Source organism: Pteropus medius, unplaced genomic scaffold (genome assembly GCF_902729225.1).
Source record: "Pteropus medius unplaced genomic scaffold, Ma_sr-lr_union100, whole genome shotgun sequence".
Classification (NCBI taxonomy): Eukaryota; Metazoa; Chordata; class Mammalia; order Chiroptera; family Pteropodidae; genus Pteropus; species Pteropus medius.
Window position 1 is genome coordinate 5,110,672 of NW_024352785.1, and position 25,068 is coordinate 5,135,739.

General features: G+C 31.3%; 1 protein-coding gene across 2 annotated transcripts in view; it reads left to right on the forward strand.

Moving 5' to 3' along the window:
• Positions 1 to 4,138: 4,138 nt before the first annotated feature.
• Positions 4,139 to 25,068, forward strand: part of LOC120590799 (tyrosine-protein kinase Fer) — a 287,646-nt gene continuing 266,716 nt past the window's right edge. For both annotated transcript variants that reach the window (XM_039848412.1, XM_039848413.1), the window contains exons 1-4: positions 4,139 to 4,322; positions 6,377 to 6,514; positions 7,110 to 7,229; positions 21,646 to 21,768. In XM_039848412.1, coding sequence (XP_039704346.1) covers positions 4,183 to 4,322; positions 6,377 to 6,514; positions 7,110 to 7,229; positions 21,646 to 21,768 — 521 coding nt within the window. In that variant the 5' untranslated portion in view covers positions 4,139 to 4,182. The remainder of the gene's footprint in view (positions 4,323 to 6,376; positions 6,515 to 7,109; positions 7,230 to 21,645; positions 21,769 to 25,068) is intronic.

Below are 25,068 nucleotides of genomic sequence, written 5' to 3' on the forward strand. Positions count from 1 at the left end.
TTGCTAACCTCAAAATATTGTTTATGGCATGACATGTAGTATGTACACTCTGTTACTACAAACATTAAACAGATTTGTCAACAAGTGCTGACAAAAGAATTATAATTCAATCTTTTGTGAATTTCATTATGTGAGGAAAAATTGGATTTTCTCCTTCTCTGTTAATTTACACATAGAACCATACTCTACTCAATGCTTCTCATCATTAAAAATAAAAACAAGAACAAAAACCCCCAAACCCACAAAAACATATAGCAATAGAAGTATAATTCTGTTTCTGTTGATAAGAATTTATTCACTTTGAATTTTCAGCTCAAATGTAGTTAAGAAAGTGTAATAATCATCTGAGATATTTTGAGCCAAAAAGCTTATGTGGCAATGTAGCTTTTTGCATTATATTTTGTTAAGAGAATGGAATTTTTAAAATTTTATTTGTAACTTTGCTTTTCATAGTCTTACTATTTCTTGAATTTATTCATATAGTTCCGATGGGACCCTAAATATCTATTTAAAATGAATCAGTAAAAGTGTATAATAAAATTTCTCTCTAAATCATGCCAAGTGAGCATGTTTTTGAAACTTGTTTCGGGAGGGTGGGAGGGAAATATACATAGATCAATCTATCGATCATGTGAATGCACAAGTACACCTTATAACCAAATGCACATGTGTATGTGGGCTGTAGAGTACAAAAACAAACATACCAAAAAACCCCCTACTAAAACATACCCCTAAATTCAGGTTTAAATTCAAAGCTGTTTTTAAAGTATTTGTTATTATCTTTATTTTAATGTAATGTTATTTTAATGATAATAAATTAATGCCTTAGATGTTTTCAAAGGCATTAATTTTTTTCTAGTTTGTGTTAATGACCACTGATAGCTGTTGGTATTTCGATTTTGGCTGTACTAGTCTTCTTCAGGTTGTTATACACTATATCTGATAAAGAAAAGTATCTAGGCACTTCTTAACTTTTCTAATGTTATTTTGGATTATAAAATCCTAGTGAACTGAGCGTTGTGTATTTAGTGAATCATTCTGCACCAGCTAAAAAGACAGATGGTTAGTGTGCAGTTTAACAATCTGTGCAAATAAGAGAACAGATGGGTGGTTTAAATGGTTTAAATGTCTCAGTGAAAATGTTAGTGAGAACTTGATTTCAGAAGTTATATGCTAAATATTTAAGTAATAACTCATTAGGAATAAAGGAGTCTATATAAAATATGATATTTTTTAAAAAGTAATAAACTATGGAACTCATTTACTAGTTATACTTTTTAGACATAATAAAAATTAATAAATTAGAACACACTACTCAAATTTTCTTGCCTGGTAAATGATTTATTTTCTTATTATGAGCATGTAGACTCTAGAAAAATTCATTATTATTTGGAATTAATTTATCTACATAAATGCAATGATCTTTTGAATTCTCTGTTGTCAGAATTTGTTGATGATCAAGTAACAGAAACCTAAACTAGCTTAAAAATGGTGAATCGGAGAGGAGGGTGGTAGATGGGGTAAAAGGGGTCAAATGTGCAGTGACATTAAAGAATTAAAAATAAATTAATTAATTTAAAAATGGCAATCAAAACACACACACACACACACACACACACACACACCACCCACCACCCACCCACCCCCAAACAAATAAAAGAAAAGGGCCAGAAAGCATTTCTCTGGCAACTTCTGCACTGTTTGGGGACTTTCACTCTCATTCAGGCATTAATGTGACTTAGCTCCCAGCCAAAGAATTGGTTCCTCTTTGGTTGGGTATGCACTTTGGATCTTGGGTTAGCTTCATATGGGAGTCTCCTCCTGTCTTGTGTAGGTAGAGAGAAGGGGTTGTCATTTTAGAAGAAGGCTGCGGGGCTGGCCAGGGGCTGACCATAGATGTAGCAATTGCATTGACTCTTGGGGACTTTTTTTGAAATGTATTTCTGCAAGAAGGATGCTAAATAGCAATGTTTATGGGTAAATAAATATAGATTTATGACAAAACTGTTACAGTGAACATGTAGGGAGATGTATACCCGAGAACTAAAAATCATTTGATTCTTATTATTGAAGTGATTTATTAAGTGTTAAGTTTTTAAAAAATTATCCCTAGTGCCATATAGAGCAAGTTAAAACACTAGGGATTTATATTAACTGAGGCAAAAAATTTATTGGTTTCTGAATGAACATTTAAAAAATTTCAAAATTAAAATATAATAGAATTTTTAAAAAATCACAGGCGTGATGCTTCATAGTAAGAAGAATTATTTCATGAATTTTTATGTCAGTTATATAAAAATTTTTATGGTTATTTACTGGTTCATGACATAAAATATATTATCCAAATATATTATCCTGTGGGTTGTAGTCAAATAGTAAGAAAACCCACTTCATTGGCATCTAAATGTTATGTTTTTCTGATTCCTTCAGGTAAAACTGAATTAATATATTTGCTCCCATCCTTCCACTCTAGTGTTAGAACCTTTTTCCAGTCAGCAGTGAGAGGGGTTAGAAAAGATACTCTGGTGATTGAATTATTTCCTAAAAGAGTTCTTTAGATTATAAAGTGAAATAGGTTATCTAGGGCAACTCACATGTGAATAACTCAAATGATTATTATCACCTTGTACAGGAACCAGCTAATGGAATATAGCTAGAGAATTACACTCTGTAAAATAATTGTGTGTAGCTCCCCAGAAGTCAGTGGTGGTTCTAATACTTGGAAACACTAGAATTTGTTGGTAGCAGCTACATACCAGTCTGCTGGAAAGGTTTGTTTCCTTTTCCACCAACTGGATGTAGTTCCTGTGCCTCAGCATTAGCGAGGTAATGGGAAACTCAAGGGAATTCTTCTTATGTTGCTCTGCCTGGACATGGTCTGTTGAGGGGGTGGGGCAGAAGGTGGTCAAGGAATCTTCTGTCTGCAAAAGCCCTGACTTTTTCTCTGCTTTCGCCCTGGCCTGGAGACATTCTCCAATAGGGAATGTTTTTCTGATTCCTAGCCATAGGAATACTCAGATAGGTGCTGAGACTAAACAGAGTGACAGCAGAGAAGAGCCTCTAGTGTCGAAAGTTCTTAACGTAAAATCTATTTTTGGGAGAAGATTCATGTGGAAAACTCTCCTTGGAAAAAGGGCAAAAATTAATAAATATTTTGAAAAGTTTATTCCCTAATCAAAATAGTTGATCAAGAAATATTTGTTCAGTCTACATCAAAAATTAAAGATCTACTTAAAAATTTTATTTATTTATATAATCATTTATTTATATTGTCAATCTAAATATTTTCTGAATGGTTTTAGTAAAGGAACCACAAAAAGGTTTAGTTCATAAGATTATTTCCTAGACTTCTCCTACATCAGGTCAATTTCTCTGTTTCATTTCCAAGTCATTCACAACCTAAAATTGCCATACTTATACAGATATATTTCCTTTACTTCCTCAAAATTTGCTCTCCTTGAGCTTACTTGTTTGCTTGCCTGTGTAACATTGTTTGTTCTTTCCATGTTTTCATTCAGTATTCCAAGTAACTAGACCATGGGCTTTATGTTAAGGGCTCTGATTTGCCAAATACTAAATTTCCAATGTTTAGCACAGTTCCTGGTGGTCATCAGTTAATAATATTCATTGAATGAAAGGAAGGAAGAAAGGGAGAAAGAGCGTGAGGGAGGAAGTATTGTCTATTTTGTCTTTCTTATACCTTTCCAGATTTGCCTCATCTTTTAAGGTCTTTTCTTTACTAAATATCCTCAGACTTCCCTTGTCTTTGTTGATATTTCAAACATAGACCTCAAAATTTAACATTTTTACAAATTTTCTTGTTTTCTTGGTTATAAATTTTCATTTGCACTCTCGTTTTAATTTGGTATAAGGTCATTGAACATGAGAAGATCATATATCCGTATAATTTTACAAAAAATTGTACATCATCCTTCAAATAAATAGTACTTTGCATAGAGCTTTGCATGTCAAATAAATAGTACTTTGCATAGAGCTAAGCATATAGTATATGTTCAATAAACTTTTAATTATTCATAAAATGTGTGAAATAACAAAATAGTGATAACTGAGTTTACACACAGTGAGGATAAAAGTTTTTTACTATATCTTTGCTAACTTTCTTCAATGATTTATCTAGGGAAAGAAACTGAAAAGGCTAAAGAACGATATGACAAAGCCACAATGAAACTTCATATGTTGCACAATCAGTATGTATTGGCATTGAAAGGGGCACAGCTTCATCAGAATCAGTATTATGATACCACACTTCCTCTGCTTCTGGACTCCTTACAAAAGATGCAAGAAGAAATGATAAAAGCACTGTAAGATACATTTCCCCTTGGACGTAAAATCCCTTCATGAAATGATTTTAACACTAGTTTTTTTTCTAGTTAAGCTTTTGTGTAAAAGTTGTCTGTGTTTTATAAGCTTCCTCAGTGATCTTGCTCAATGGATATCTCAGACTTGTTTTACTTTGGTTTTTCTTGATTGTTACTTCTGGTGTCCCTTCAGTTTATGGTCATCTCCTAAACCTAGCTAGTCCCAAGAATTGCCCTTATTTTTATATGTTTTTGTTTTGCTCCAGTTAGCTAGAAATTTATATGAAAAAAAAAATCGTTAGTTGATAAGTGTTAAGAAATAGATATCTGTCTCCAGAGGACTGGGTATTTAAATCTTGAGCAACTGCAAAGCCCAAAGGAAATAATTTTTTTGAAGGTTTATTTCCCATATTCTTGTGTGAGATTAATATCAAGAAATGTTTATTAATGATGAGTAGGCTACAGTTTTTGCGTTCAAGGAAGTAGTAGTATACTTTGGTCAAATGCACACATGTACACCATACATATCTATTCAAGAGAGCAGAAAGAGATAAGCTAGCCTTTGGTAGACTTCATCTCTTATTAGCTGGTTTAGGTGATCCCTCATTTTCCCAGTAAGATAAATAAAGTGTTTTTAGTCAACTTAAAAATGTTAACTTTTAAGAGCGTTGAGATAAAATAGCGAAATGTCTACTTAAAATATTTAATTTAGAAATTTAGTTATGTCTACTTTAAATTACATAATTATTGATTTAGAAATATTTTTCTTACTCATTTAATGAATCAAAAAATTTTAAAATTCTTCATGAGAGTCTTTAATAATAGTATCTTCATCGTTTCTAGAACATCTCTTTGAGACATAGAATGGTTCCCCACAGCATATTATCTTTACGTTCTAATAAATTATTTTAGATCTAGCATTTAAAAAATCCGAGCATGGTGATATCACTGAAATTGATCCTATGTCCCAGGATTCATTCATATAACATTAGGAGACTTCATTCTTTCCCCCCCATTTGTCTTAAAGGTGAATGTTAATGATCTCCACGTTATAACCATGTACTGTATTTTATAAGAGCTACCTAGATAAGTTCATTTACATTTGTATCATTTAGTACCTTGAATTATGAGGTTATAACCCCAGTGATATTTACTGAATCTCTGTTAAATTACTCTGTCTCCCCTTTTTAAAAAAATGGTGTCTGTCAAGTGATTTCTGTAATCATTCCAAATCGGCATTTCTTGAAGCAGTTTAAATCTAATTTTTTTTACCCAAACAGTATTTTGCTATTTAAAATAAAGTAATTGAGAGAATACTTCATAATAAGAGAAATTTTGTAATGATTTTGGAAAAGAAAAACAATGCCATATATTTATTTGGACATATGTAAAATAAGCTTGTCTGTCCATACTACTTTTGAGGCTACTAATGATCAATGGTCTATTTTTACATCACAGCATTCTTAAGCTGGCTGTCAGGTCTTTGTAATCGAATAGGTTTTGCTTTTGCTTTTATTAGGTAAGGCTATTAAATTTTATGACATTTTTGCTACTGACTAGAGATCAAGAGAAGAGATCTAGATGTCATTGAAGGTATAGAACCAGTTGAACTCTCTAAGTACACAGAAAAGAGCAGAGGTCCAGGAAAAAGAGAAGAACTAAGTGGTAAGGCATGTGAGGAAATGGTAGACACTGGAAAGAAACATTAAAGTGACATAAATTGATTTACAGTTCCATGTTATGGAATCCAACATTTCTATGATAATGTTTAGAAATAGAAAGTGATCAACATAGATCTTACATTTAGACATCTCAAATTCATATTGGATAAGGTAATACCTTATTCTAGATCATTTGCAGTTATATCAAATATAAGTTTTTAATCTATACATTTTTATAATCCCTTCCGTTTACTATCTAGGTGTATGAAAGAAAGAGGTACATGAAACCATCCACTGTAAACATGATATTACATTTCTTAGGTTTATTCTGAATTCTTTTTGGTTCTGTGTTTTTTTGATAAACTTAAAAATGTAAAATTTTATTTCTATTTTCAGAAAAGGTATATTTGATGAATACAGCCAGATAACTAGTCTTGTCACAGAGGAAATAGTGAATGTCCATAAAGAGATTCAAATGTCGGTTGAGCAGATAGACCCTAGCACAGAATACAATAATTTCATAGATGTTCACAGGTATGTATGGTATTTTGACTCTTCTTTCAATATTGATAACAGTATTATTTTTTCTATCATGTGATACTTAACCAAATTAAAATAAGAAATATTGAAGAGCTTGTTAGGACATTGGATATTTCAGATTAATGTGTCTGCTTTTAATTATTCCCAAAGGCCTTTCTTAATGATGAAAACTATATAATCTTTTAAAAATTTTCAGTTGTCACTATATCATTGCTTAAAACCCGTATTTAATCCATGAAATTGTATTTTCTTTTTAGAACTTATATAATAATAACACTATGACTTTGTATTTTCAACTTCATAATATACCAATTGCTTTTCCATGCATCTGTCATCTTATTTTATATTCCTTACCGTTATGACAGAAATAAAAACCAGTTAATATTCATATTCTGTAAATGAGGAAATTAAGGCTGAAATTACATGACTAGATCTTTGATGCCTGGAGTTTGATTTATACTGTTTGTGTTTACTATACTTTGTGAACATGATTTTGGATAATAAAAAAATATTCTGCCTTTGGTATGTACTGAGATATATTATGATAGGACTTACATATTGATCAAAATTGTTTGGCATGCTTTACTAGAACATCAGCTGCTAAAGAGCAAGAAATTGAGTTTGATACTTCCTTACTAGAAGACAATGAAAATCTTCAGGCAAATGAGATTATGTGGAATAATTTAACAGCAGAAAGTTTGCAAGCAATGTAAGTATTTGGAAAGCCTGAACAGTTTAAATATTAGTATGATTATTGACAGTTGTATGTTATCGTATTTAAAATCCCAATATTTTTTGCAAGTAATGAAAAGTAAATTAAAAATAAACTGTTGTTTGGTTAGAATGAAATGTTTTGAGAAATACATTAACTTTTACTCCTATTCAGTAATTTTCATAATTCTGAAAATCAAAATTCTGTGTGATATTGTATTCATGCAAATGTTACAAATATCTTATATTGGAATAATGCATTATTTTTGAAACTTTTTTTTTTTTAAACCTGTTATCCTCAAAACTTATTGGCAGAACTATTTTGGAAATTAGGACACTGAGTATTAGGGATGAGGCTCATAGATGTCAACAGCGATTTATATAAACATTTGACTTTCAATTGAGTTCTTTTCTCTTTAAGCAGGAATGTCTTCTATTATAGGCTAGTAAATTAATTCCTTCATCACTTTGTTCTTGCTGTTACGTAACATTTTAAAGGAGTTTTGAGAAAGCTTAATGTGTTTTTTAGTCCTTTTCGAATAATAAAGCTTAGTAATAGTAATTTTTACATTTAGAAAACAAGGCATTCTACTTTTAAATACTTAACCTATATGTTGATATATATATTTTTTAGGAGCAAAGAAACATATCAATTAATAAGCACTGTATGTACTTGTTTCTGTATCAGAACCACAGCTAGAAATGATTACGTACTCATTTTCTCTTCAATAGTGGACATGTTATATCATCTGACTTGTTGGAAGTTCACCTCAAAAGACTCAGCCAAGATTCCTCATCTCATATAATTAAACGATCTTCTTTCTATTGTCCAGTAACATTGTAGTATTGTTGATAAGTAACTGAGTGGTACGATCTTGGGACAAGAAAGGGGTTTAATATTTTTAAAGGTGGCCATACTGACATGCTTGTCGAATCACCTGTACAAGATGAAGGCTTGATAATTATGGTGGCTTGACTGTTGATGAGAGGAATGGAGGCATGGGAGTACCCTGCATTAGAAGATTTTTCCTAGCAGCCACATTGTGATTCTTGAAGCTGTTCTCCACTTTTGAAGCCCTTCACAGTAGTTTCACTTTGGATCTAGATATACTGTTGCGATGTCAGTTATATCTAAACCAGTGGTTCTCACCCTAGGTGATTTTTATCTCCAAGGGAAATTTGACAATATGTGGAGACATTTTTTTTTCAATTACAGTTGACATTCAATATTATTTTATATTAGTTGCAGGTGAACAGAGTAGTGGTTAGACATTTATATAATTTACAAAGTGATCCTCTCAATTAGTCTAGTACCCACATGGCACTATACACAGTTATTACAATATTATTGACTATATTCCCTATTCTGTACTTTACATTGTTGTGGTTATTTTGTAACTACCAATTCGTACCTCTAAATCCCTTCACCTTTTTCACTCATCCCCCCAACTCCCCTCCAGTCTGGTAACCATCAGATTGCTCTCCGTATCTATGCGTCTATTTCTGTTTTTGTTATTCTTGCTGTTTATTTTGTTCTTTAGATTCCACATGTAAATGAAATCATATGATATTTGTCTTTCTCTATCTGACTTATTTCACTTAACATAATATGCTCTAGGTCCATCCATATTGTCACACATGGTAAGATAACATTTTTTTTATGGCTGAGTAATACTCCATTGTATATATGTACCACATCTTCTTTATCTAATAATCTGTTGATGAGTATTTAGGTTGCTTTCATATCTTGGCTATTTTAAATAGTGCTGTAGTGAACATAGGGGTGCATATATGTTTTGAATTAGTTAGTGATTTGGATTTCTTCAGATAAATAGAAGTGGAATTGCTGGGTCATAAGATAGTTTTAGTTTTAAGTTTTTTAAAGAACCTCCATACTGTTTATCATAGTGGCTGTACCAATTTTAATTCCACTAATGGTGCACAAGGTTTCCGTTTTCTCTGGAGACATTTTTTGTTTATCAAGTGGGAACGTGTTACTGGTATCTAGTGGGTATAAGCTATGGTTACTGCTGAATATCCTGCAGCGCACAGGGCAGCCTCCTTCAACAAAGAATTATTTGCTGAAAATGTCTGTAGTGCTGAGGCTAAGAAATTGCTCTAAACAATAGAGTTGAATGTGTGGTACAAAATGAATGGTAGAGTTTCTCAGTTCTTGTGCAATGACAAATCCCATTTCTTAATTCCTGTGTTGCTTAGTGACGAATTGTAACATAAATTACTCTTGTTTTTTTAAATCATTATATTGTTCCTAAATAATCATTTGTTCATCAAAATACATTTACTGTGTATTTAGGGTTGCAAGAGTAAATACTTTCAAGGAATTTACACTAAAATCGATCAATTTATTTTAATAAACACCAAGCAAGAATGAGCATTTAGATATTGGAGTGTAATGTAGTAAAATTAAAAATAGCTACCCGTTATAAGCTTATGCAAAATAAGAGATTTTGTAACCAAAGAAGAATTTGATTTATTGCTTCTCAGGTTATAAAGAGAGCAAAACTAGTTATACTCATAAATAAATCATTATTTCTTAATTATGGTGATGAAGCAATGAACAAAAATGTAATAAATTGAAGATAATAAATCTTTGATAACGTGGTAGATGATTTACTGGCTTTCATCTTACTGAGGCAAAACGATAGCTACATTTCACTGAGCAGTGTAATTCATCTGGGATGTGAGTTTAAGATTAGGCTCTCCGTAAGAATTTAGTTCCAAAAATGAGTTATTCGGTGTGTCTCTTGGCACTGTTAAGATAATATAAGGTAATTCCATTAATATATCTCTATGTCGGTCTCTATCTCTATCTAAAGATATCTCTATAGATATTCATATATGTAGGAATCTCTTAATAGAAATATATATGTATATCTCTTAATGGAATTACATATATATTTATTTAGTGTAATGTAAGAGGAAAACCTTTTTTTAAACTATAATATTATTGCTTTAAAGTTAAACTAATTTATTTTCTGAGGCATTAATTTGTTAATTTTGTTGTTGATTGTGTTGAAATACTATATCCAATAGAAGTGAATGAAAAAGCAAATAGGTAGTTTGAGAAAAATAAATACAAATAACCAAAAATTCTGTGACAATTAAATATAAATTTAAAAAAGAAGCTATTTCACCTACCAGATTGGCAAGGACTAAATAATTTGATAATGCCTAGTATTGTGTAAGGAATGGAGAAATAACCCTTCATGAGGTCTTGGCAAAAATGTAGATTACTGTAAACTTTTTGGAGGATAATTTGGTAATATATATAAACCAAAATTCAACTTGCATGTACCCTTTGATTTAGAAATTCTTCTAGAACTTTAGCCTACAAGTATGCAAAGATATATGTAGAAGCATAACAAAATGGATTGCCTGGGTCTGAATCCTAACAGTACAGTTTATTACATTTGTGAAACGGGACAGATTATTTAATTCCTTTATGCCTCATTTTTCTTAAATGTAATATGATAATAATAATGACACTCACCTCATGATTACATGCATGAATAAATATAGAATGCTTAGAATAATCCTTGGCACATAGTAAGTTCTTTGTATTATTTTTTATTTTTTGTTTTATTCTTGCTTGGGGTGATTTTATACATTAAGGACTGTAAGCACAATGCTTAGGTTTTTCAGGGGCCTTTGGAAATATTTGAGATCTGAGCATTTTTTTTTCTAAAAGCTGAAAAAAAGAATTGTTACAAGCTATAATATGTCACTTTCTTAATTATTAAATTCAGTATACACAAAAATATTTCAATTCTTAGGTTAAATTTTCTCACTTTTTAATATTCGCATATGAATGAGTGTTTCTGAGAAATCACTTTTTAATATATATGATATTATTTGGATAGAGGCCAAGGACTGTAAAGATCTCAAAACAGTCTTTTTATTTTGGTAAAACACTGGAAACTTGCCTTTATTATTCATAAATTAGGGATTGATTAAATGAGTTATGATATATCCATATGATACCCATAATTTTTCCATTACATAGGTTTTAAATAAAATAAGTTAATATATATGCTTGTATGGAAAGATATTCAAGGCATATGATAAAGAGTAAAAACAAGTTATAGAATAATATTTATGGACTGAATCTATTAAAAAATACGTGTTATTATATACATAGAATATATCTTGCAATAGAGACGAATTGATGGAGTAAGTAGTGAAGCATTTTGGGTCAATATTTATTATAATGTTAAATAAATGTGGATTTATCCTCATCTCTTTGCCAGTTTTATTAGCATGACTCCAGAATATCAAGTGTTTATTTTTCCTCTCGTTGTGTCAGTTCCTTATCCTTTTACTAAGCATTTGTTCTTGAATCACTATGTTTTAGAATACAACACTCTCTAAAGCTCTATATGAATATGCTAATATTTTATGATCTGTGCTTCCCTGTGTTCTACATTCTTTTTTACATTCTTTTTAAAACCATTTAAGTGTTCCAATGCATTAATAATGAATGATGTTAAGGAAAGCTTCAGAAACATTTTTTCTTTTTGTTTTGCATTCCTTTATGTTTGTTTAAGAGATCAGTTACCTTTTCCTTTGTGAAAGGTTAAATTTGTTTGGAAGCGAGAATCCCTAATTTCTGACTCCTGGAGAATTTTTCTATAAATAGGAGTCATACTGGCAATCTGCCAGATTACTGATTACTAGTAACTATGAAACAAAGAGAAAATTGGACCACATTGTTCTTGGACTTTTCATAATTCTTGGCTAGATGTCAGATGTTGCGAATGATTACTTAACATCATTGTTGAATGAGAGTGAATGAAGACCATTTTATGGAGAGATTTCAGGGAGTTTCTGAATAGTGGATCTCATATATCTGGCTTCATATTAGGATCACTTAGGAAGCTTTAAAAATGCTGATGGCTGGGACCCAACACAAACCAACTAAATTGGATTTTCTAAGGGTAAGAGCCAGGCATTGGAATTTTGGGTAAACTTTCTAGGTGAGTTTAATGTGCAGACAGGATTGAAAATCTCTGCTGTAAGCTCACTAAAATTATAGAAATGTGTGTATTACTTTCTGGGAAAAGGTCCAAGTAAATTTTCAGAGGCCTTCATGACCCAAAATGGCTAAAGACTACTGCTCTACTTGAATATCTATCCTTTATATTTAAAGAATGTCTTTATTTTAAACTTTTCTAATGAACTTATATTCCTCAAATTGTATAGAATTATTGGAGAAGACTAGCATTTTTACAATTGACTAACTAGAATTCCTTTTGACTCTTAACTTTGTTTTTTCTTTTCATCTGTCATACTTTTGGGCCAGTCTTGACTTGGGAGGTATTTGAAGTTTAAGTAGATACTCTTTCCCTAAGGTTATCTCTTTCACTTTGCTAGTCATAAAAAGACACCTTTTAATTTTTTTTCTTTTTGCTTTTTTTAAAGATCCTTAAATGTAATGTAAAAATTGTTGTTTTTATTAGCAGAAACTTACTTATAAATTTAATAATTTACACTCTTGGTTTCTGTTTATTGTATCATGTAGAGTTTTCTCAAATAAATGTAAGAGTTTCTGGGATTTTTATGTAACTAGTATCTATATCCAAAACAAGATTATATAGTGTTTCTGCCTTCCTTTTTTCAGGCTTAATGGAACTCTAATGATATAATAAATAACAAAGTTATTGCATTTACCCATCTAAAGATGTGTCACTAAGCGTTTTATTATACTCTTATTATCTATCAACTATATTTTTAAAGATATATATGTATATAGAAGAGTTAAACTCAATTGTAGGATTGTTTATTTTCTACTTACAGTATATTTTTTGTTTGATAAATCACAATTGTGAAAGATGGCTATTTCCTGGCTTCTAGTAATTTCTAGCACTGGATACCTGAGAATGTGTACTTCCCACCACACGGTTGTATTACCTTCAGGCTTGATTCTGAGATTGTTCCCTTTGTCACTATTATCTGCAGCCTCTTTCCTTCCCTCCAACATCCCTCCCCTATCTGCCTCTTTTTTGGATCTCTCTTTTTTGTCAGATGCTGGAAGAGATATATAGTTTATTGATTTTTATAATCATTGATTTATTGATTATATATGCAAATGTTGCCTGTAATGTAATCACTATTTAATTGAATAATTTACGACTCAGTAGTTTTAGTTTATTAAAATAACTTGAAAAAAAATTAGGTCTCTAAAAATTTGAACATTAGAAGAATATATTTAAGTGTCTGTTATATGGGTTTGGACATTTTGGACAGAAGAGTCATCCATTTGTGACTTATTGCAAACTTAAAGCAGGGTAAATGGAGTTATGAATGAGCACATCAGTAATTTAAGTAAGGCAGATTACAGATAGCAAGTGATTCTGTAATGTGAACATTAACATGTCTGCCAAAAGAGGACTTTTGATTAATTTTAGTACAATGGTAAAAAGTTAGTTTTATTATTTCTTTTGTTGATTCAATTTTTTTCGTTTCAAATGAAGTCTCTTTATTATAACTTGTTACTTATGAGTAGGAAATATATTTGAATTCCAGAAGATTTAGTTTTGTATTCGAAGCTAAAGCCCAAATCAGGCTTCATGTTCCAAGTACATTTTTTAAAATTCAAAGGCAGAATGTGATTAGCTTTTACAATGGGATATAAATAAGATCTCTTAATTGAAGAATGTTAATTCTCTATGTGGAAAAATGATTTTCTTGGATTTTGGCAGACATGAGTCAGCAAACTACAGCCTGCGGATCAAATCCAGCTTGCCACTTATTTTTGTGCAATCTGTGAGCTAAAAATGCTGTTTACATTTTTAAACAGTTAAACAAGATCAAAAGGACAATTATATCTTGTAACATAAGAAAATTATATGAAATTTTAACATAAGAGCACGTAAATAAAGTTTTTTTTGGAACATAGCCATGCTCATTCATTTACCTGTTCTCTGTTAGTGATTTTCTGCTACAATGGCAAAGTTGAACAGTTAAGATAGAGAACATATATGGCATTCTAATCACTTTACCTGCTCCTTGGCACACTACAGAGCACAGTGACACGGTGATAACTCAACGGCATTTTGAGTACCACACATATTGCTCTACTACAGCATTTTATTACTTTTTATGATCAGCACATGCCTATCAAGTCAAAACAAGAAGAGAAAATGGATTTTAAACATCACATTTTAAGACGCAGTGGAATGTGGATTATTTTGTTATTGAATTCAATGGTAAAGTATTGTGTTTATTATGCCGTGACACTGTGGCTATGCTGAAGTAATACAATATATGTTTACATTATCAGACTAAACACTCATCTCAATATTACCAACTCATAGGATAGCATTAGTTAGAACATTTAAACAGGAGACTTTCTTCAGAAAAATAAAATATAAAATGAGGATGCAACCAAAATAAGTTTTTGGGTGGCTCATTTGTTAGCTGAGCATCAAGGAAAGCCATTTACTAATGGTGAATTAATTAAATAGTGTTTCATTGCAGTAACCGATGAAATATGTCTAGAGAAAATATACTTGTTTATGACTATTAGTCTTTCAGTGAGAACATTTCCCTGAATAGTTGAGACATTGGAAGCTACATCATTAGTTAATTAAAAATAACAAGACAAATGATTTCAAGTGGTTTTTCCTGACTCTTGATGAATCAGCAGGTATAATTAAATCTGCTCACTTATTTATTTGAAGAGTCAATGCCAAGTTTTAAGTGACTTACTCTCTGAGAATAGCCCGTGTGGATGAACTATAGATAAGAATACTTTCCAAGAAGTTAAGAAAATGCTAATCTAGTATAAACTGAAGTAGAATCTGTTAAGATGTGTTCTAGTGGTAGTGTTAAAAATATGTGTGGATCAGAAAGAGCTTTAGTTAAACAAATTTACAAGGCTTAGGAAAAAAATGTTAAGTGTTTAAATCCTATGGTTATTTATTGTATTATTCATCAGCAAACACTTTGTGGAAAATATTTGAATATGACCGTGTGTTATTGAATCAATAATGTCAACAGTGACCTTCATTTGCTCTTGTGGACTTGACCATCATCAATTATATGAATTTTTGTCAGAAACTGAAACTGAATATCTTGTTTTGTCACATAGGACTTTGATGATTTAGAAGTAGAAAAGTTTTACTGTGGTTCTTTTGAACTTGAGGCCAGACTAACAAATTTCTAAATAATCAGAATTTCCCTCAACTACTGATACTGAATGCCAGATTCTCAATTTTGGAAATTAGCTTGTGCTGAAGACTTCATAATTTTCCTGTTGAATTCAACTTAAAATTACACGCTGAAACAGTGCTTATTTACAGAACTTATACTGCAGTAAAGTCATTTGGATGACAACTAATGTTATTTGAATCTCAGGTAATGTCAGGCTGTTTTATATACTTCTTGTGCTATCAAATATTAAAAAACAAAGCAGGATCACCATTCCCACAAAATTTTTAGCTGATAAATCTATGGAACTCAAAGTACATATTGAGTTTTGGACCTTGGTGCAGATATTTTGACATTTCAAAATCCATTTAACTCTGCAGTTGAGGAGTTCCCACTTAACTTTCAATTAGAAGTGATGAATCTACATGCAGTATAGTTTTATAAATGCCTGCTAAGCAATGAATATATTCGATTAAAATCATATGCTCATAGATTGATATTGGTATTTGACAATAATACCCATCTGTGTGAAAAGGTATTTTTAAAGATCAAATCTTTAAATACATAAAATTTTATTACATATCTGTATTAACAAATGAATATTTATAGTTGATTTTGTTGGTAAGCACTAACTTTGAACTTTAATGAAGGTAAATATTATCACCCTCAAAATATTTCTTTCTTTCATATTAGTAGATTAGTGTTATGATAAATTGTACCCAGTTATTATATTTGAATTTGCCAATAAAATATTGGTGAATATTTTTCTCTTGTTATATTAATACCTACATAATATTCCTTGATTTTGCTTCTTGGTGGAAAAACTTAAAATATTTACTCTCCAGACCTTTAATAGAAAATGTTTGCTAATTTCTGTTGTAGGGAATGACACCAGTTGTACTCATTAGATTTCTGAATTCACTTTGTCAATCAACGGAATGACTGCAATACGCTCATGTCTAAAGCAGGACCTTGGTTTTATCTAGTTTGTTTTTGACTATTCTGATTTACAGCTTAGCTCAAGTTTGGTCTTTGGTTGAAGGTATACTACAATTATGTGAGGCTATGTTAAGGGAATACTTTTTGAGTGAGTGTATTGGAAAGATTTGGAAATATGTAAAATATTAGAAGGCAGATGACGTATTAGGACAGTTTGATTAAGAGAAACAAGTCACATAGAAGGCAGGTAGATTTGTTGGATTAGAGGTGGATTAGATTGTGTATCAGGAGAGGGATATTTTTGACAGAAACTTATAACTTTTGCTTGGTTGATTAGGAACCATATTCTGTTTACTCCTGAGAAAAACTAATAAAGATTTGTGTCATGGTATAGAAAGTCATCCATTTGCTATGCTGCTACAATTATATTTTAAGGGAGAGATCACAAGAAATGGTTTATTTCTTCAATTTATGTTGCAGTAATAGAGAAAAAGAGATGTCAGAAAAATTACTTCAGGCAACTGTAACTCTTATTCCATTTGTTTTTTTTATTAATGCAAATGTCACAATTAATATGACAGTATTAGAATTCTATAATTTATAAAGTTTTAGGAAGTTAGGTCTTAGTAAGAGTGCTTTAAGATTTAGATAATGATATTCAGTGGTTTGAGGATATAAAAAAGTATTGTATAAGAACTGAAAACTTGTTATTATGCTACACTGTTTTAGTATATTGTTTTAGGTTTTTGTATCTTTAAATATGATTAAATATTTAAAAATTAACTAATGCATGCAGATGATAAAATCTGCAAAATCTTATAAAAAGGGTATACAATAAAAATCAAAATCCTCTCTCTTTTTTGTAGACCCCATTTCTAACTTCCAGCGTTAAATCATTAAAAAAATTTATGTATCTTTCCAGAATGTATATACAGGCGTGCACACATGTACGCACTCTCTCTCTCTCTCTCTCTCTCTCTCTCTCACACACACATAAATTTTTTTTTACTTAAGTTGGATTGTTCTATGCATAATTTTTTGCCTCATCCTCTTAACATTATGAAATCTTGATGGGGTATAGTATTTTACTACTTTCATGTAATATAATTTATTCATTTTAGTTATTGATGGACATCTAAGTTATTTCCAGTTTTTTCATATTGTTGGAGTGAATACAGGTTTTATGGAGCCTAAAGCTTAAAAATTGGGGGGTGGGGATACATCTAAAAGAAAAATTACGTATTTACAAATATAAAATTAAGTACAAAGCCTTGGGAAGGTACCATTGCAAGTGAGGTGCCTGAAGGTTATGTATCATTAGCATCACAGTAAGTTCACTTTAGATTATTTCTATTAGTGCCACAGTAAACATCCTTATATTTACCTTTGTGTACTTGTTGAAGCATAAATATTAGATACATTTTATGGGGTAGAATTACTAAGATAGAGGGTATTAGTTATTAAGAGCATGGATTTAGGATTTAAGCTGCCTGGGCTCGATTAGCAGACATTTGGTCCTGTCCAAAAGCTCCCTGGAGCCATTTGGTCCATGCCAAAAGGTCCTTGATATTTGGTCCTATCCAAAACATCTGCAGAGACATTTGGTCTGTGATTATTTGCAGAATGCAAACACTGAACCTTGTTAAAACTGTATGGCTGTTATTTTTCTTATCATTCATGAGGAATCTTGGATTTCATTTTGATTTTTTGTTCTACATTATGAAGTTTGGCACGATTACTCTGCAGTTAATGAGCAATTGCTCTCAGGTATATATCAACCTGATTTTTGGCTTTCTATTTATTTTGTCTATGAACAGAGTCAGTAATCTGGGTTTGATTCTGTCATTTTTATCGTGAGGTTGGTGGCCATATTTGAATGTGACCTTCAAGAACCTGGATGATAACTTATCCATGCCTCTGCTCTTCATCTTCTCACACTTCAAGGAACTTTGCGCATGGCCCAAATGTCTCTGTCGACATTATGGAACAGGACTAAATATCAAGGACCTTTTGGCATGGATCAAATGTCTCCCCGCATGTTTTGGGATGTTTGGGACATTTTGGGACAGGGCCAAATATCATGGACCTTTAGATGTGGATCAGTTTTGAACAGAACCTTTTCATGTTGACCAAATGTCTCCAGTAATTGTCCTGGACAGAACCAAATGTCTTGTAAGGCCAGGGCTCTAATGCCAGGCCTTCCACTTCACAACTTTGTGGCCTTGGAAAAGATCCTTAACCTCTCTGTGCCTCAGTTCCTCATATGATAATGGAAATAATAATTGTGTTATTATAAGACTGATATGAATTTAAGTGCTTATTTATAAAGTGCTTAAAACTGCTTGCCACTCAGTAAATGTTAAGTATTATTCAGTTTTGTGAGTTTCTTTTAGGTGGTGAAATTTTATGACTTTTAAATGTTTTGCATCATAATTGTTTAACTATACCATTAATTCGAAAATATAAAGAATAAGCCTTTGGAACTGTTATATTTGTGTATAAAATATATAACAGTGACATCATGGTGAATAGTGCTTTGATATTTGTAAACTATTCTTACATTTATTATGTGATCATACATAAAACTGTAATTACTCTAATGTTTTTTTCTTCATTTAATTCACCCCACTCCAGGCTTTTTTTTTTAGGGAGATAGTAGTAAAAAAGGGAACATGCTTTCCCCAGGCAGTCCATTCTTCTAAATCATGTCTTTTCTACTTTGAATTTGCAACCATGGATCTATAGAGATTTATAAATATTAAGAAATTTTGACTTAAAAGGCTTACCTTTAATCTTTTTCTTTTTCTTCTTTTTTTTTTTAATTTGAGAAGACTTAGCATAAAGCTCAGTTACACTTTTTTTGTGCTCAGGCTGTCAAAAGATTAAAGCCTCAAGAAAACCATTTTCTTGCATGGTCAGAGCTAGAAAAAGTAGAGGAAACTATATTATTATTTCTTTCTCTTGGTCTCCTTTTCTTATTCTTGTCTTTCTTCTTTATTCCTCAGGCCTTCATTGCTAAACCTAACAAGTAGTAAATTCTAGCTAACAGAATAGACCTGCCAGGGAACAGAATTGTTAGACCTTTGTTTGACTTTCTGGTACCTTTCCAGCTCTTTAAGGAATCTAGTAAGCTGGTGGTAGTTTCTTTTTCTTTCTGAGTTAAAGTTGTTTTAGTGCATAAAAGGAATTTGAAAAGAAAAGAAATCATAAATACTTCCTCAGTTGACTCACAAATGAGCTGACATGTGTACTAAAAGTTTTTAGCGTAATAAAGCCTCAAATTTAATTCCCCATTGAAAGCTTGAGTGATATTTTTTCAGGAGGGTTAGTGATTACTATAAAAGGTAGAAAGTATTAGCAGATTTGGGTTTTAATATACTTTGCTAGATAAATGGGGTTAGGTGGTCTAAGACGGTTTAAACTTGTCCATTGTAGTAGTGGGTAAGGACTCTGGCTTTCATCTCATTCCTCCCTTCCTAGCCTGTCGTCACAGTAAAAATAACAAGTAAAAAGAGCAGTACTACAGTTAACTAGGGTAACTATGATGTTCACCACAATCAGATATCTTACCTTAAATTTTTCCAAATAATAAATATGAAGAAACCAATAAAAAAATTATTATTTTTTACTTCCTTTTAGATTTGTGGTGATATTCGTACTGTTATATCACATCAAATCAACATGTATATGTGTGTGCCTGTGTATGTGTGTGTCTATACACATGCTTACTCTTTTACTAACACTAAGGATAAAAAAGAAATAAATAAAAGCTTATATTTATTTCTCATGGAATTGAAATTTTTTCACATTTCTAAAAATTTAAAGTTCTTGAAAATAACGGTGTTTTAGAAAGTGTTGCAACAAACATCCTCATATGGACAAATTTTGTGCACATTGTATTTTGGTAAGATAGGATTTTAGAATGTCACAGAATATTCTAACTGGAGGTACGAGATACTATTTCAGGTTGACCTCTGAAAAATCTGATAATTTTTTCACATCTACAGTGTATGTAAATTTTATTTTTTTTCACAATATTGAGAATACTAGATATCATCATTCTTTTTTAAACTTGTCAATTTTAGTAGGTGAAAAATAACTTACTATTTATTTAGTCTGCAGATATTTAATTGTTAATATTTCCATGTGCTTATTGATTATTTGAATTTTTTCTTGAATATCCAATAATGTTCTTCATCTGTTTTTATATTAAGTTGTCTTTTTTCTCGGAGTTTTTCTGCACTAAGAAGGCTTTTGCTTGTAATTTACACTGCAGATATTCAGTATGACTTTTGCTTTTGACTTTATCATCTCTTTAATTTTAAATAATTTAAAATTTTCGTGACTTGAATTACTTAATATATTTTCGTACATTTTGGATTTAATGTCTTGCTTTAAAAGGCTGAAGATAAAATTTTTTATGTGATATGATAGTTGTATGTGTTCTTGTAGTAGAAATATTTCTATTCAGGACCAAATGCATTTTATGCAGCCATAAATTATCTGGTCTACGAGTGCATGTTTGTGTATTTAATTCTCTTCAAATTTGTATAGAAAGATACATAAAACATAATTACAATATGTGACAATAGCTTACTATGAATTTCAGTTGTTATACAACTGCACCTCACTCTTCTTTAAAATCTGGATAATAGTATCTATCTCATAGGTTATTATGAAGATTAAATAATATACCATATGCAAAAAATACTAGATATCATTTACTCAATGCCAGCTAATCCCACTCAGTAGATATGCATTAGTTCATTTGAACCTCAAAACAATTCTTTGAAGAAGGTATTAGTGTACCCAAATTATAAATGAGAAAATAGATTCAATGAGCTAAGTAACTTGCCTAGGATCTCAGATAAAAAGTGGCAAAGCCAGAATGTAAATACTCAAAAACCACAATCTTTTCACTATACACACTTCCTGGGACCTGACAGGAATTAATTACTTTAATGCTTTCCTCTTTCTCTGTTTTCTGTTTGCTTCTCTTTTTCTATTTGATAAATAAGAGTCTCTAGAACTTCACTGTCCAAGAGTACTTACTATGATTATTGAAATGTTCTATTCTGCACCATCCAGTAAGGTATCCCCCAGCCAGCCACATGTCTGTTCAGCCCTTGAAATGTCATTAACGTCATTCAGGAACTGAAATTTTTATTTTATTTAAATTAACTAAGTTATACATGGCTATTGTTTTGGACATCACAACCTTACCTGTGCGAATGTTGTTTTTGTACATGTATAAAGTGAATGTAATTAATATATTGATTGATAATGAGGAAACTTGTTCATTGTAGGTTGAAAACTTTAGCAGAGGAACTTATGCAAACACAGCAGCTGCTTTTAAACAAGGAGGAGGCTGTCCTGGAGCTAGAGAAGAGAATTGAGGAATCTTCTCAGACCTGTGAAAAGAAATCTGAGTGAGTAAAACAAAAATGATTTGATGGGATTTTACAGAAATACTTCTGTTACGTGTATTATGGATGCAAAATTTCTAGAAGCTCAAATTTCACTTTAAGTATAAAACTTTATATAATGGAGATACTTTCTAGGACTCTAGGAAAATGATTCTATTTTTGTCAATATAATGTACTGATTATATATCTCAATATTTTAAGTTTGAACTATTTTCTGAAAAATCTTGTTTAAAACTGTCTTTACTTCTCCTCATCATTGTCCACCAGATTGCCTGTGCATTTCTTGTTAAGAAAGTGGTGGGCCAGTATTATGTTGAAATTGGCTTCTGCTGTGTTTGAAGGGTAGCAAAAAAACCCAGTAGAAAATAGCAGTCTTTTTCATCTATAAAATTCCTTCTGAGATTTGGTGTGCTATTTTTGTCTTAGTGTTTTTCTTGTTGATTTCTGGATCTGTAAATATCTTTGTGAATATTCTAACTTTACTTGTCTTGGTACGCTCTTGTTTTTACCAATTGCATTAAATGTTTTCTACTGTTTTGATTTTGATAAAATAATTTCTTATCTGACTTTGGTCATTGTTTGCATCTCCAACAGAATTTACTGGTATTGTTTCTCTAATGTGACTAGACCATATAAAATTTTTTCTGTCATACTCTCACATAGTTTCACAACTGGCTTGATTCATCTAGATTCTCAAGGAAATTATGATATGTAGGATTTCTCTGATCTATACTTGCTCTTACTTTCTATACAACTTTTCAAATATTCTCCACTTCTATCAAATCTCTGATCTCCTTATCTCTCCCATCATAGCAGATGGACATCTCCTAAATTACAGAAAGAATTAGAATCATCAGGTGGCAACTCCCTTATTTTCTGGGGTTAGATACCCAAATCCACCACATTTATACTCATTCTCTTTTCTCACTTTCATAGAACAGTTAGTTCCTTGTCTTCTCTAAGTCTGTTTCTTGTGCTTGTCTTTTGTATCTCATCATCACTTACTTTCCTAGAACATTTGGATTGTTATATTCACCTTTTCTCTTCAGCTGGGTCCTGTGCTCACTTTTTAAATGTTTAAATCTTGACTCCTAAAAACAATCTTCACCTCTCTGCCCACCCCAGATAACCCTTTTTGAATCTTTCTGTTTTCTCCTAACTACTGTCTTTGCCTTCTGCTTTCTTAGTCAAATTTGTTCTAAGAGTGATTATGCATACTCATTTTCTCAGCTCCCACTTAGTTCTCAGCCCACATGTATCTGGCTTCTGCCCATCATTATTGAAATAGGTATCTGAGATCACCAGTGATCTCTACATCACTAAATTCAGCAACTATTATTATTCCTCATAGTATCAGACTTTGTTGACTTCATGTTCCTTCTTTTTCCTTGGCCTTTGGGACCCAAGATACTAGATCTTACTGCTCTCTTTCTGGTCACTCCTTCTTTATAAACTTATTTTCCACCACTCAGCCAATCTATTTTGGAGTTATTCAAGGCATGACCCAAGGTTATGTCACTCCCCTCTCTGAACTCTATTTCTAGGTGATCTGAAGATGACCTGCATTTATTACTCTTGCTCAGATTTTCCTTTGAACTCTCTGGCCATGTAATCAATTGCCTACTTAACATGCCTCCTTAGATGTCTCAGAAGTGCCCCAAATTCCTGTGTCTGAGGCCGAATGTAAAATCTTCTCAATACAACTCAACCTAGTTTACTCTTAGTATTCATTATTTCAGTAGATGGCAACAGTATCTATTCTGTTATACAGCTCAGAATATTGGGAGCCTACCTCTCTCACTTATACTATGGGTCTTATTACAACTTGGTATTTAATATCATATTGGAGTCAGTGAGCCTTTCAAGGGTGGGAACAGAAGTTTGAGTTACTCTGGACATTCCTTTAATCTGAAAATTTTCAGTATTAACTGAAGAGTCTATTTGTTTATAAAAATAAAGTTTATCAGCCATTGCTCATATAACATTCAAAAATAAAATTATCTTTTTCTTTTTTTCTTTTTGCAAATAAATCTCTTCAGTGTTTACAGATGACCAACTAGTTCTACTTTTTATAGTTTGTAAATGCACATATTGCAAATAACTTCTGTTTTAAAATTTAGTTGATATAAAGAAAGAAAAAAGGACAGATGATCCTTTTACTAGCATGTCTGACAGTATTGTTATTGGAAGTGGCAATCTTCAGGTATTATCTTAATCTAGAAGTTGTGGGATTCTTTGATTTTTGCGGGGAGGGTATGTTTTCTTGACTTAAATCTTTGACTCTCTCTTCATTTACATAATCAGTGTGATCTCCATCTATTTTTATTTATCAGGAGATGAGAATGGAAGTAGAGGAGAGGGGGCTTAAAGGATATGGATATATGGGAAATAGCATATCTTGAATTCTTTGTTCCACATATTATGTGGATGTTTTATATATATTAACTCAATGAATATTACCTATACTATACCTTCTATATGATTGCTTGTATTTTACCTTTAGGACTTAGAGAATTTAGGTAACTTACAATCATATACCTAATAAGTGGTAGAAATCACGTTGAGTTGTGACTCTAAAGTTAATATGTTTTGATCACAGCATTTGTTTGATCTTATGATTTAAATAGTGAGTTAGGAGTAAATATGTCAAACAATCAGGGGATGAGTCCTGTTTAATGCAATTTCTATTAGCCCTTTGTTACCATGGAGTTTTTACTATTAGCTTTAGTGCATAATCTTGAAAAATGTTAAGTATGTTTATATAACTAAATAGTCATTGCGAAATCCTATTATTTTAGATATTGGTAAGGTTGAAGTTTGAATTTGAATTGTATGTTAAAATATTTTGCCAAACAAATAGTCTAAAAGGGATTCTGGGGAAATGTTTGCATTTCAGTTTCTGAAACATTTCATTTTTTGGTATGTCCATGTATATATATCTACATATATATTTAAATGCACTTAAATAATTAACAGCAATTTTTTTTAGTTTTAAAAATAGATTTAGAATTACTTTTACTCTGTAACATGTTGGCTTCATATACTGTTACTTGAAAGTAACAAAATCATAAAACAAAACTACATTTCTTCACAAATACTAAAACTATCCTCCTATACATTAGATAGTTACATTCTTAAATTATTTCTAAGTTAATGGAATTGTACTGAATTTTTGCTTAACAGAAATAGCATTATTGGTTATATCAAAATATAACAAGGGACTAAAGTTAAGCCCTTTAAATTTGTATTTAACATAAATGTCTCTAAATCATCTTATAATAACAGTGACAAAATAAATTATAT